This window comes from Camarhynchus parvulus, chromosome Z, assembly GCF_901933205.1.
Source record: "Camarhynchus parvulus chromosome Z, STF_HiC, whole genome shotgun sequence".
NCBI classification, from domain to species: Eukaryota; Metazoa; Chordata; class Aves; order Passeriformes; family Thraupidae; genus Camarhynchus; species Camarhynchus parvulus.
The window spans coordinates 7,845,346-7,857,909 of NC_044601.1; the positions used below are offsets into that span (position 1 = coordinate 7,845,346).

A 12,564-nucleotide genomic window follows, 5' to 3' on the forward strand; every position below is an offset into this window, starting at 1 on the left:
TTGTCCTCTTCTACAGTTTAAATAATTTTTCTGCTGACCAATCTCATGGCTGGTGCTTAGCTCCAATCCCTGTTCTGCTGTCTCTGAGGCCTGCATTTTGCAGCTTTCCCAAAACCCTCTGATTTTGAGGATTCCCACAGATTGGGATGGGATACTGGGGTGACTGGGATGGGATGGGATAATGGGATGGCATGGGCAGACACTCAGCCATTCTCTGGCTTTTTGCAAGGGGCTGCCCCACCTGCGGAGGCTCCTGTATCCTCTGGAGAGCTGCCGTCCGTGCCGGGGTGGCTGGGGTTCCCCTCCAGAGAGGGACAGCTGGGGGTTTGTTCTGTCTACCCCAACATCAGTCAAACTCCAGCAGTACCACAGAGGGTGGCATTCCCAGCTCTGCCCACGTCCTTCCCTCTTGGCAGCAGGAGGGATGGCTGAATGGGAGTGTGGAGGAGTGGCAGCCACACCTGGGGGGCAGAGAGCTCTGGCAGTGTCCCACCACCCACTCCTCTCGCTCTCTTCCAGCCCTCTTTGAAAGGTTTTCAGTTTCCCAGAGCTGGGACAGTCAGCTCTGCCGGCAACAAACCACAAGGTGCAAACAGAATCGGGCATTTACACAGGTGCGTGGGTTTACCCAGAAACCCCCAAAATGGGAAACTGTAGGAGTGTTGGGGGCTGGGATGGTCGGGATGGACAGAGATGAGAGGTCTCTGAGGCCAGGTCGTGGAACTTGGGGTTTATTGCAAAGGGCCTGGGTGCAGGGCCCTGCTGGGAGCTGCCAGCCACAGCTGGAGCAGGCCCAAGAGAAGAGAGAGGGAGAGAGGATGAGAGAGGATGAGAGGTAAGAGAGTAAAAGGGTAAGAGAGTAAAAGGGGTAAGAGTGCAGGTTCCCATTCCAATACCATAAATCTTCTGTGTTGAATATTCTGATTCTCACTAACCAATCCAGTACAATACACAAATCCTATAGCATTTCCATACAGCGTATAACAATCATTACATTACCATACTGTGTTACATTTTAAACCCTAAAAACTCCTCTTTGGGCCCCTTCTGCCAAGCTGTAGGGTCTGCTCTGACCCTTGGGCCTGTCTGCAAGCAGAGGGTGTTGTTCCATCAAAAGGGGATCACCTTCAGTGGCCACACCATTGTTTTCCAGTTGTTCAGTAACTGAGGGATCTCAAAGCTTGCTTTCATTTCAATCTCGCTTATAGTTTCCATATTCTCAAAATCTTTTGCCAGGCAATCATATTTGTAAGGCTTTCCTGTTTCACCTTCCCCAACAGGAAACAAGGGATGTTAGCCAGAGCCAGGGCGACCCTGAGGGATGCAGTGCAGGAGCACAGCACCATGACCTCCCCTCAACAGGGACCAGGGAGGGCAGGGGGACTCCACATCACAGTAAAGGAGACCATTTACAGGTGCTTATAATGGTTAAAAAACAGATTGTGGTCAGACTCGTGCACTCTGTTCTGTACATAAACCCTCTCCGGGGGTCTGTGTCTCTCTGTGCCCCTGGCCCAGAGCTTGGAGGCTGCTAAGTGTCTGGGGGTGCCTCCACCACGTCCACTGGGGAACTGGAGAAGCCCAGCAGGAGCGCCTGGAGGTGTCACCCTGGTCAGCAGGGGCTCCTGACACTAATCCAGACTGATCGGGGGGCAGATAAGGTGTCAGCTCCAATGACACCCAGCTCAGCAGCACAAAACAAACTTTCAAGCAATAATTAAAAAATAAAACCAATTCTGCTGGCATAATCTGACAGCGTGCTGATGGTACATCATGATAAGGGAAATCTCACCTGGAGCAGCAGAATGAATCCCACATGGAGCCATATTCTGGTGCCTGCACCCCAAACTCCACGTTCCCCCTGCCCACAATTGGGTCATGTGTCCCTGTCTGCCTCTGCTCGTTCCAAGAGACAGCACAAAGCTGTATGAACTGCCGAGATCACCGTGCCCCTGGGTCTCGGGGTCTCTGCTGCTCACAGTGACCACCACGTAAGTCAGAAAATCTCTTTTTCCAGCTCCACATTTGAAGAAGGAGTCAGAGCTCTTAATTTCTCGGTCTCAAGGTTGTTTATTGTTCCTTATCTATAAAATTCTTTCTCCTGTCCTGCCCAGATCTGCAGTCTTGTCTCACTGTGTCGTGGGATGACCGCTTTTATCCCAATATCGTGTATTGTGTCTGGCAGCTGTGGTTTTTTTCCCTCTCTCTCTCTCTCTCTCTCCCCCTCCCGGCCGTCTTGCGCGGCGGGGCGGGGAGGGAGGAGGGAGGGGGACTGGGTGCACTTTTCCTTTTTTTTTTTTTTCTGGCTTTGAGCTGCTTGGCTGGCTGGCCAGCTTGCTTCTGCTTGCTGCTTCGCTTGCTTGCTACTGCCTTAGCCCTAGCTGATAGCTTTTTTTTTTTTTTTCCCTTTGCTGCTTTCTGTGCTGTTTTTTCGGTTTTTTTTTTCCCCTCTTTTTTCCCTTTTCTTTCGTCCTCTCTTTCTTACCCTCCCCTGAAGATACTGGACCGGCTCTGGACCTGACCTGGGATGTCCGACGTCCGGCGGGATTCTAGAGCTGCAAGAGAGCTTGGCACCCCCACAACACTGAACTGGTTTTTCTTTTCTTTTCTTGTGTTGGGGAGTGTTCTTTTGTTATTTGTCAATAAATAGGTTTTGTTTTCCACTTTGCTCCTCCGAGGAATTCCTTCCCGAACCCGGTGTTTTTGGGGACTCCTTTGGAGATTTCCCCTAATTTTGTCCTGACCCAGGACACACTGTTATAAATAAGAAGCTTGACTAGGCCAATATTCAAGCAGCAATCACTTTATTATTTAATATGGTAAAATATGAGCAATACAGTGCTGGGTACAGTGGGGGAAGTTTTCCCTCCAATTGCACACCAATAATTGAGGATTACAGGTATTTATAGGGGCACTCATCAGCTTTTTTGGCAGTTTCTATTCCCAATTTTTTATACATCAGCAATAGTTATTCCAAATTATTACAACACAATTCTATACACTACTATGATTTAGTTTTTCTCAGGATGTATCCCAAAAGGAGTATCCCCAGATGGTGGTGGTCCAGTTTCCAACAGAAGGAGGACGAATCCCATCTGGTGCAGTCCAGCTCCCCAGATGTGGGTCCACTATTTTAACTGCAGAGACTATAAATCTAATAACAGTGATGTCCAGCTTCCCTTGGTCAAAACCATCAATCCTTCAGTTGATGCTCATCTTCCTTTCTCAGGCTGTTTTTCTTTGCTTCAATAGAGTATGAGATAAGCATATTTCCTTTATATATTTCCCAAAGCTATAGTTTCAAGGCTACAAGTAATATTCTAGAATTGTACTTCAAAGGGTTATTACTGCAGAGCTCTTTATGGATGAACTACAAGCAAAAAGCAACATCCTTAACGTTTGAATTCCAATGCTCCTTAATCAACCAGGGTTGATTGCAAACAAAAAAATAGGTCCAAAGGCCTTTTTCCACACTTTACTTTCCTCAGTTATTATCAGAATTCACAGCTCTCCCACTGTCCACACATTTCGCAGTCACAAATACACACGTCGCCTGTTTGTACCTGACACGAAACACAGCTCTGTATTTCACACCGCGGCCACTGGAGCTGACGGGTGCCGGCCAGCCACTCCCGGAGTGACCGGTGGACACCACGAATCCCGCCACTCCAGGTCCTCGGCGAGAACCCCGAGTAGCGGCTCCGTCTGCGGCGCGGTGACGCAGGCGAGAGCAGGACTGCGAAGCACGGCGGCGAAGGAAGGAGGGGACACGCGTATGAGGGCCAAGGGGCGCTACCAACCCAGGCGGACCAAGTAATGGCGTCAGGCAAAACCCGCTGGGGAGGCGCTTATAAAGGGGAAGGGCGTGACACGAGGAGACATGAGGGACCAATGAACAAAGCCCGGGGGAGGAGCAAGGGACACAACTGAACCAATGGGAATGGCCCAGGGGAGGGAAAAGGCTCAGGGGACAAATCATATGTTAGGTAAGGAAAGATTGACATAGAAATCTCTAGAAATGAAAGGGGCTTGGTTACGATGGCGGACGGGTAACCGGTGAAAGGAACGAAGGAGGGAGAACATGGGGGGATCGAAGGGTCAAACCAAATTCTTAACTTATAAAAAATAACCAACTTTACAATAAACTCGATATAAAACACACAATGCTGCAGAGGTCTGCTCAGCAGGACAGTCAGAGGCACTCTGCCTGCCCCAGGGTGGTGTTATCTTTTTATACTAAAAACTACGTGTACAATATTTACAGTGACTTCCCAGTACCTGTCACCGATGTTAGACAGTGAGCTTCTACTCTAAACCAATCCAAAAGTGCCACCATCACCCAGAGGATGGAGGCCAAGAAGAAGAAGAAGGAGAAAGGCTGGACATGCCCAGATTCCTCCATCTTGCCCCCTGAACCCCCATTCTAAAAACCCCAAACTCTTCTTTTCCACCCCATGATAAATTCACTGTCACTCTACTTAAACTGTTGTGCCTTGCAGATCTTCATCTAAGGTTGGTGACTTGCTCCATGGGTCACAATCAAACCCACAGGGGCATTCTGGGCTCTGTGCCAGGGTGTCTGAGCCCCCTGGCAGGGTCTGGGCTGCTCAGGACAGACAGAGGGATGCCCTGGCTCCTGACACCTGGGCTCCCGTGGCCACATCTCTCCTCACAGAGAAAAGCAAGGCACAATCCTTCCCAGGAATACTTCTGGGTTTCATATTCTCTGAACCTAAGAGAAAATAATAATTTTACTCATTTATTATAATATTATTATTGTATTTATTATTATCCCATTTGCTGTGCCTGTGTTGTGCCGCAGTAGAATGCAATAAGGAGATTGTTTACCCACAGTGATGGTGTTTTTTTTCCTTGGCCTGTCAGGGCCAGATGTGTGTGTGTGTGTGGGGACTGTCACTGACAGTCACGAGACTCTGTGCAGTGTGAGCAGGGTTGAGTGCTTGGCAGATTCAGTTTTGATGTAACGTAATATAGAATAATATAGTATGATACAGTAATTAATTAGCCTCCTGATGAGATGGAGTCAGGCGCATCATTCTCTCCCCCTCCTCGGGGGTGAAATAGCCACTGTAGGCTCCCCTGCCCCGCACCTGCAGTCACACAACGTGTTGCAATCAGCTCTCCAGGCAATTCAGTCTGGGTTAATTACTGAGCAGAGTCTCACAGCCAGGCGAGAGGGGGCAGGTGACCCCTGTGGGACACCCCACCACCAGCGGCTGTGGGGGGCATTCAGCCAAAGGAGCCCCCAGCGCTGTGTGTGCGTGAGAATGCCCACACCTGTACGTGTGCACACACACCTGTCTGCGTGGGAGAGCGTGGGCACAGGTGTGTGCATGCACGTGGGGGTCACAGCAGCATGGATCCATCAGGCTGCATGAGAACTCTGACATCCCCACCCTGTCCCCAGCCCAGGGCTCTGAGTGCCACCTCCAGGTGACACCTGCAGGGCTGGGCACTGCCAACCCCCCTGGGCAGTGCCAGGGCAGTTCCTGAGCCCCCTTTCCATGGGGAAATTCCTGCTGTGCCCACCCTGAGCCTGCCCTGGCCCAGCCTGAGGCCGTTCCCTCTGCTCCTGTCCCCGTTCCCTGGAGCACAGCCCGACCCCCCGGCTGTGCCCTCCTGGCAGGGGCTGTGCAGAGCCACAAGGGCCCCCTGAGCCTCCTTTTCCCGTGCGGGGATGTCCCCATGTCCGTACATGGACACACCTGCCGTGCATGGACACACCCGTGCATGGACACACCTGTGCATAGACACACCTACCCATGGACACACCCGTGCATGGACACACCTGTGCATGGACACACCTGCCCTGGATGGACACGCCTGCCCGCTCAGGTACGGACACGCCTGCCCTGGGCGGCCGCACGCTCGGAGCGACCCCGCAGGAGGCGGGCCCGGGGCGGGGCGGTCCCCGAGCGGCGGGCGGGCGGTTCCGGTGTGCCGGGGCCGTTCGGGGCGGTTCCGGTGTTCCCAGAGTGTTCCGGTGTTCCCGGCCGTTCCGCTGTTCCCGGCCGTTCCGGTGTTCCCGGGGCTGTCCCGGCGGCTCGGTGACCGTGGCGGGTCGGGTGGCGGCGGCCATGGCCATGTCGGTGTTCGTGACGCGGCGGATCCCGGCCGAGGGGCTGCGGGTCCTGTCCCAGGCCAGCGGGTGAGCGCGGGGCGCGGCGGGTCCCGGTGCGGGTCGCTCCCGGTGCCGGTGTGTGCCGGTGTGCGCCGGTGCCGGTGTGTCCCGGTCCCGGTGCCGGCGTGTGACGGTGTGTCCCGGTGCCACTGTGTGACAGTGTGTCCCGGTGCCAGTGTGTCCCGGTGCTGGTGTGTCCCGGTGCCTGTGCCGGTGTGTCCCGGTGCCGGTGTTTCCCGGTGTGTCCCGGTGCCGGTGCCGGCGTGTGCCGGTGCCGGTGTGTCCCGGTGTGTCCCGGTGCCGGTGCCGGTGCCGGTGTGCCGGTGTGTCCCGGTGCCGGTGTCGGCCGGTGTGTTCCGGTGCCGGTGTGTCCCGGTGTGTCCGGTGCCCGTGCCGGTGTGTCCCGGTGCCGGTGAGTCCCGGTGCCGGTGCCGGCGTGTGACAGTGTGTCCCGGTGCCGGCGGGTGACGGTGCTGGTGTGTCCCGGTGCTGGTGTGTCCCGGTGCCGGTGCCGGCGTGTGCCGGTGTGTCCCGGTGCCGGTGTGTGCCGGTGCCGGTGTGTCCCGGTGCCGGCGAGTGACGGTGTGTCCCGGTGCCGCAGGTGCCGCGTGCAGCAGTGGGACTCGGAGGAGCCGGTGCCGCGGGCCGAGCTGCTGGCGGGCGTGGCGGGCGCTCACGGGCTGCTGTGCCTGCTCTCGGACCGCATCGACCGCGAGGTGCTGGACGCGGCCGGTGCGTGCTGACCCCGCTCCCCGGCCCGCCCGGGCCCGGACAGCCGCGGCAGCGCCCTCGTGTCTTGCAGGGCCCGGCCTGAAGGTCATCAGCACCCTGTCTGTGGGCTTCGACCACCTGGCCCTGGACGAGATCAAGAAGCGGTAACGCTGCCCCTCTCCTGCCCTGCTCCGACCCTGTCCCCGCTCTGCACCCCCTGCCCCGGTTCAGGACCCCCTCCCCGGCACACCCACACCCCGCTGGTCCCTCTTGGTGGGTGGGCTGCACCCCTCTGCTGCTGGGGTCACCCACTGCACCCCTCTGCTGGCTGCTGGGGTCACCCACCTGCACAGCTGGGGTCACCCACTGCACCCCTCTCCTGGCTCCATGGGCACTGGGACAGGCACAGGGCTGTCTCTGGGCACTGGGACAGGCACAGGGCTGTCTCTGGGCCCTGGGACAGGCACAGGGCTGTCTCTGGGCCCTGGGACAGGCACAGGGCTGTCTCTGGGCACTGGGACAGGCACAGGGGGCACTGGACAGGCATGGGCTGGGACTGGGACAGGCACAGGGCTGTCTCTGGGCCCTGGGACAGGCACAGGGCTGGCTCCATGGGCACTGGGACAGGCACAGGGATGTCTGTGGGCCCTGGGACAGGCACAGGGCTGTCTCTGGGCACTGGGACAGGCACAGGGCTGGCTCCATGGGCACTGGGACAGGCACAGGGCTGTCTCTGGGCCCTGGGACAGGCACAGGGCTGGCTCCATGGGCACTGGGACAGGCACAGGGCTGTCTCTGGGCCCTGGGACAGGCACAGGGCTGGCTCCATGGGCACTGGGACAGGCACAGGGCTGGCTCCATGGGCACTGGGACAGGCACAGGGCTGGCTCCATGGGCCCTGGGACAGGCACAGGGCTGTCTCTGGGCCCTGGGACAGGCACAGGGCTGTCTCTGGGCCCTGGGACAGGCACAGGGCTGTCTCTGGGCCCTGGGACAGGCACAGGGCTGTGTCTGGGCACTGGGACAGGCACAGGGCTGGCTCCATGGGCACTGGGACAGGCACAGGGCTGTCTGTGGGCACTGGGACAGGCACAGGGCTGTCTCTGGGCCCTGGGACAGGCACAGGGCTGTCTCTGGGCCCTGGGACAGGCACAGGGCTGGCTCCATGGGCACTGGGACAGGCACAGGGCTGTCTGTGGGCACTGGGACAGGCACAGGGCTGTCTCTGGGCCCTGGGACAGGCACAGGGCTGTCTCTGGGCCCTGGGACAGGCACAGGGCTGTCTCTGGGCCCTGGGACAGGCGCAGGGATGTCCCTGGGCCGGCAGGGCAGCGCCCAGTGCTGGCTGCAGCTGCCCTGGCAGCCCCCAGAGCCCGCTGTGCCGCAGGGGGATCCGGGTCGGCTACACCCCGGACGTGCTGACCGACGCCACCGCCGAGCTGTCCGTGGCGCTGCTGCTGTCCGCCTGCCGCCGCCTGCCCGAGGCTGCCCAGCAGGTCCGCAGGTGAGCGAGGGAGAGCCCCCGAGGCTGCCACAGGGCTGGGACAATGGGCTCTGACAAGGGGCTGGTGACGAGGGGGCTGCAGGGGTTGGCGCAGCTCACACCGAGCACCTGGGCTGGGCTCTGACCATCCCCTGACCCTGTCCCTGACCCTGTCCCTGTCCTGCTCTCCCTGCCAGTGGTGGCTGGACCACCTGGAAGCCCCTGTGGATGTGTGGGTATGGCCTGTCCGACAGCACCGTGGGCATCATCGGGCTGGGCAGGATAGGTAAGGCAGCTCAGAGAGCAAATCCTGTGTGGCAGGGTGGGCTTGGGGCCTCACCCTCAGCCTGGGCAGCTGGAAGTGCCCCTGCTAGAACCAGGAGGGCTGGGATGAAATGGTGTCTGCAGGCTTTTCCAGCCCACACTGTTCTGGGTCTCTGTGGCCTGCTGCTCAGCTGTTTAAACCCCGTGAGCACAGCGAGGGGAGCCTGCAGAGCCTCCCCCAGCAGCTCTGCTGCCTCGCCAGCCCCAGCCTTAAACCCTCAGGTGTTCCTGTGCTTCCACCAACCCCAGCCCCGCAGCAAGCTCTGCCTCCTCCTGCCCTCAGTTACACAAACGCAGTGGCAAAGTCCACGGGACGCTTGGCGCCATCCAGCTGGGGACTTTGCCAGCAGGCAGCCCCTCCTGTCCCTGCTCCCAGGGCAGCCACGGCTCGGTGTCCATGGCCCCTTTCCAGAGCAGAACGTCTCATCCCCACCCAGAGCCCGGCAGGGTGACCCCACGGCTGCAGCCCTGCAGAGGCTCTGGGTGCTGCTCCCTGGGGTGCTGAGGAGCCTTGGCAGCCCAGCCCTCCCTCTCTCACTGCAGGTGTTTGCGGAGATAGCCAAAAACTCCAGTTTTTGTGAAAGTTGTAAAGCTGGTGTGTTTAGTATTACAGTGCCGGACACATGTGGAGATTACACTCCTTAACAGAGATGGGTACCTCTGGGAACTTGAGGTCCCTTTTAGTTCTGGGAACTCGAGGTCCCTTTTTATCCCCCTCTCAGATACGTATGCATACAATTTCACAATAGGTTCATACATATTCAATTTTACGAATTTCGCGTGACATTTGCTGCTAGTTTTTCTTTATCAGAAAGAGTTCCTAGGTCAGGTTCACCTGCTCTCACAGCAGTCTCTCTGTCCCCCCCATCTCTGTCCTTCACTGAAGCAGTTTCCCTGAGCCTAGGCCTTGCACTCAGGCTACATAGCTATGTTTTACAACCACAGACTATACATTTCACCTAAATCAAAATGGATTTCTGCTCTGTCTCGCTGCAGGACAGGCGGTCGCCCGGCGCCTGAAGCCCTTTGGGGTCAGGAGGTTCCTGTACACTGGCAGCGGCCCCAAGCCCGAGAGCGCAGCAGAGTTTGGGGCTGAATTTGGTAAGGACAGCCCCAGGGCAGGGCCAGGCACCTGCCAGGGAGCACGGGGGTCACTCAGGGTCTGTCCCCTGCAGGCGGGGAGCTGCGGGGTCTGGGGGCTCCCGGGGGTACCCGGGGCGAGGGGCTGCCCCGTCCCAGGTGTGCCCACGGTGGGGGTGACAGGGACCCTGCCTCTGAGCGGGGGGACAGCTGGGCTCACGGGGCTTCATCAGAGCTCTGTGGGAACTGCAGCTGGCCCTGCTGCCGTGCCCCTGCCCTGTGTCCCTGCTCCGGGGATTTCTGTCAGCTCCATTCCCACAAGGAAGCTGGCACGGAGAACGGGAGCACATGTGACAGCTGCTCCGGGCAGGAGGGGGCTGCTGTTGGCTGTCCCCACAGGCTGGGCTCCGGGGGTCCTGCCGGGGCTGCAGCTGGCCCTGGGGCTGTGCCGAGGGCCGGGCTGCCTGCAGTGGGCTGTGTCCCTGTTCCTGCCCAGTCCCGCTCGCCAGGCTGGCCGAGGAGTCCGACTTCGTGGTGGTCACCTGTGCCCTGACCCCGGCCACCCAGGGCATGTGCAACAAGGACTTCTTTGCCAGGATGAAGAAGACTTCTGTGTTTGTCAACACCAGCAGGTACTGGCAGCCCTGACCTGTGCCTGGAGAGTGGCTTGCACAGGTCTGAGAGGGTGGGGGGATCTGCTGGGCTCAGGCAGCAGTGCAGCCTTCATGGCTGCAGGCACTGGGAGCACTAGGAATGAGCCAAGGCAAGATAAATAATCCAGGAGCACGCAGCTGTCCCCACAGTGTGGGCAGCTGGAGCAGAGCCGGGCAGCTCGGCACTGCTGGGACACTCAGGCACACTGAGACAGGGTCAGAGCTCGGCTCAGGCACTCCTGGGGCCCAGGACTCGGCTCTCAGCAGTGACCCAGGCTGTGCCCTGCCCGGGCAGGGGCGCTGTGGTGAACCAGGAGGATCTGTACGAGGCCTTGGCCCAGGGGCAGATCGCGGCCGCCGGGCTGGACGTGACCACGCCGGAGCCGCTGCCCACTGACCACCCGCTGCTGTCCCTCCAGAACTGTGGTGAGTGGGCCGGGGCTGGCAGCCCCTCCTCAGGGACAGGTGTGACAGGGACCCCCGGGCACCAACAGCGGTGGCAGTGGGCGCTGGGGCACAGGACAGGCAGGTCGGGGGTGTTTAGGGCGGTTACAGTGCAATGCAGGGAGCTGCTGTGGGGTAAAACCCATCAACGTGATGCCAAACAACTGTGGGAGCTGTTTTAATTTTGCAGAAAGGCATTGAGATAGCCCTTGTGATGGCCCTTCATTCAGTGTGTGACATTGATGCAGGATCTGCCATCAGCAGGGCATGAAAGAGAAACCAGTTCCCAGCTCAGGCCCTGCCCAGCTCGGGTGTTCCGAGGGCTCCTGGGTGCAAACTGGGGTGGAAAATTCCCCACTGGCTGAAAGGGGGTTTGCCTGGGGGAGTCCTGCTCCTGGGAGTGCTGCTGGGCTGCGTGGGCAGCCTGTTACCTGGGCACCCCAGGCACTGGGAGGGTGGGACATGGGCTGTGGGACATGGGCTGTGGGACATGGGGCATGGGATGTGATGGGGCATGGGACACTGGGTGTGGGACATGGGGCAGGTGCAGGCCAGGACTGAGCCCTGTCTTCTCTGGAGGAGGATGATGCAGCTGAGGAAGGATGGTAGGAAAGAGCTTGCTAGGCCAGTGTCTCACAGATGCCCTCCCTCTGTGGGGAGAGGGTTTCTGGGGTAGGAAAGGTATGTTCCAAAAATAAATCACAGGGACATCCATGAAAATTTGGAGCTGCCCATGACTGTCTCTTTCTGAAGTACAAACCTATAGCTGCTGCTTTATCTTTTTGCTAAAACTCAATTTTTATTAGTTTGCGTTATTCTGAAAGTAGACAGTGTGAGGAGCGATAAGAGCTGAGACTTTCTGGAGATATTTACAGGACTTGGAGATTTGAGAGCTCTGAAACAAGACCAGGCAGGGCACAATTGCTACACGTGTATTTATTGAGTAGATTACTTTTAGCAGTAATATTACATATTTATCAGTGCACCAATAACACCCGCGGGGATGCCGTACCTGTGAGAGCCCTGTCAGGGGCTGCTGGGGCGGGGTGAGGTGAGGGGTGAGCAGTGAGGTGGGCGCAGGGAGGTGAGCAGAGAGCAGCGAGGGCTGAGCCGCGTGCCCGCTGTCCCCGCAGTGATCCTGCCGCACATCGGGAGTGCCACCTACGCCACGCGCAGCACCATGGCCGTGCTGGCAGCCAGGAACCTGCTGGCCGGGCTGCGGGGGGAGCCCATGCCGCACGAGCTGACCCTCTGACGGCCAGAGCCCGTGCCCAGAGCCCGCTGCAGCAGCCCCCGGGACGCCAGCCTGTGTCCCTGCCCTGCGGTGCCCAGGAGCCGTGAAAGAGCCATTAAAGAGTAGCAGCCAAGCCGGTGTGGTGCTGATGTTATTTGAGAGCAGGGCACGCTGCGGGTGCCAGCGGGCCGTGGGAGGGCTGGCCCTGCGTGGGGAATGCTTGCCATGCTGGGACATGGGGCATGGAAGTGCTTGCCATGGAACGCTGCCGTGGTGGAGGTGCCCTGAGGGAGATGCTGCAGCACATCTGTCCTCAAAACCTGGCTCTGGGCACAGTGAGAGGCCAAGAGTGCCTTCCCTGGGCTCGTGGCCAGCAGGGGAGGAGAGGGAACAGCTTTGTCCATGCATCTGTTGCTGCCAGCCCACACATCCAGTGGTCCTATGGAATCAGTGGCGCTGCATAATCCTCTGCTTGAGGGTTTCTTTTTTCTAA

The 12,564-nt window shown here is 58.6% G+C and overlaps 1 protein-coding gene across 1 annotated transcript; it reads left to right on the plus strand.

Moving 5' to 3' along the window:
• Positions 1 to 5,950: 5,950 nt before the first annotated feature.
• On the plus strand, positions 5,951 to 12,410 carry GRHPR (glyoxylate and hydroxypyruvate reductase). Its single transcript, XM_030968804.1, has 9 exons — positions 5,951 to 6,169; positions 6,744 to 6,874; positions 6,945 to 7,017; positions 8,241 to 8,357; positions 8,534 to 8,622; positions 9,657 to 9,761; positions 10,237 to 10,372; positions 10,689 to 10,819; positions 11,971 to 12,410. The coding sequence occupies exons 1-9, from the start codon at positions 6,099 to 6,101 to the stop codon at positions 12,090 to 12,092; spliced, it is 975 nt and encodes a 324-aa protein (XP_030824664.1). The 5' UTR covers positions 5,951 to 6,098; the 3' UTR covers positions 12,093 to 12,410.
• Positions 12,411 to 12,564: the final 154 nt, after the last annotated feature.

Excerpts from the sequence above, each read along its gene's own strand:
- GRHPR (XM_030968804.1), top strand. The coding sequence starts at position 6,099 with ATGGCCATGTCGGTGTTCGTGACGCGGCGGATCCCGGCCGAGGGGCTG. Across the intron at positions 7,018-8,240 it reads CTGGACGAGATCAAGAAGCG|GGGGATCCGGGTCGGCTACA; the intron begins GTAACGCTGCCC and ends GCTGTGCCGCAG. Across the intron at positions 10,820-11,970 it reads GCTGTCCCTCCAGAACTGTG|TGATCCTGCCGCACATCGGG; the intron begins GTGAGTGGGCCG and ends CTGTCCCCGCAG.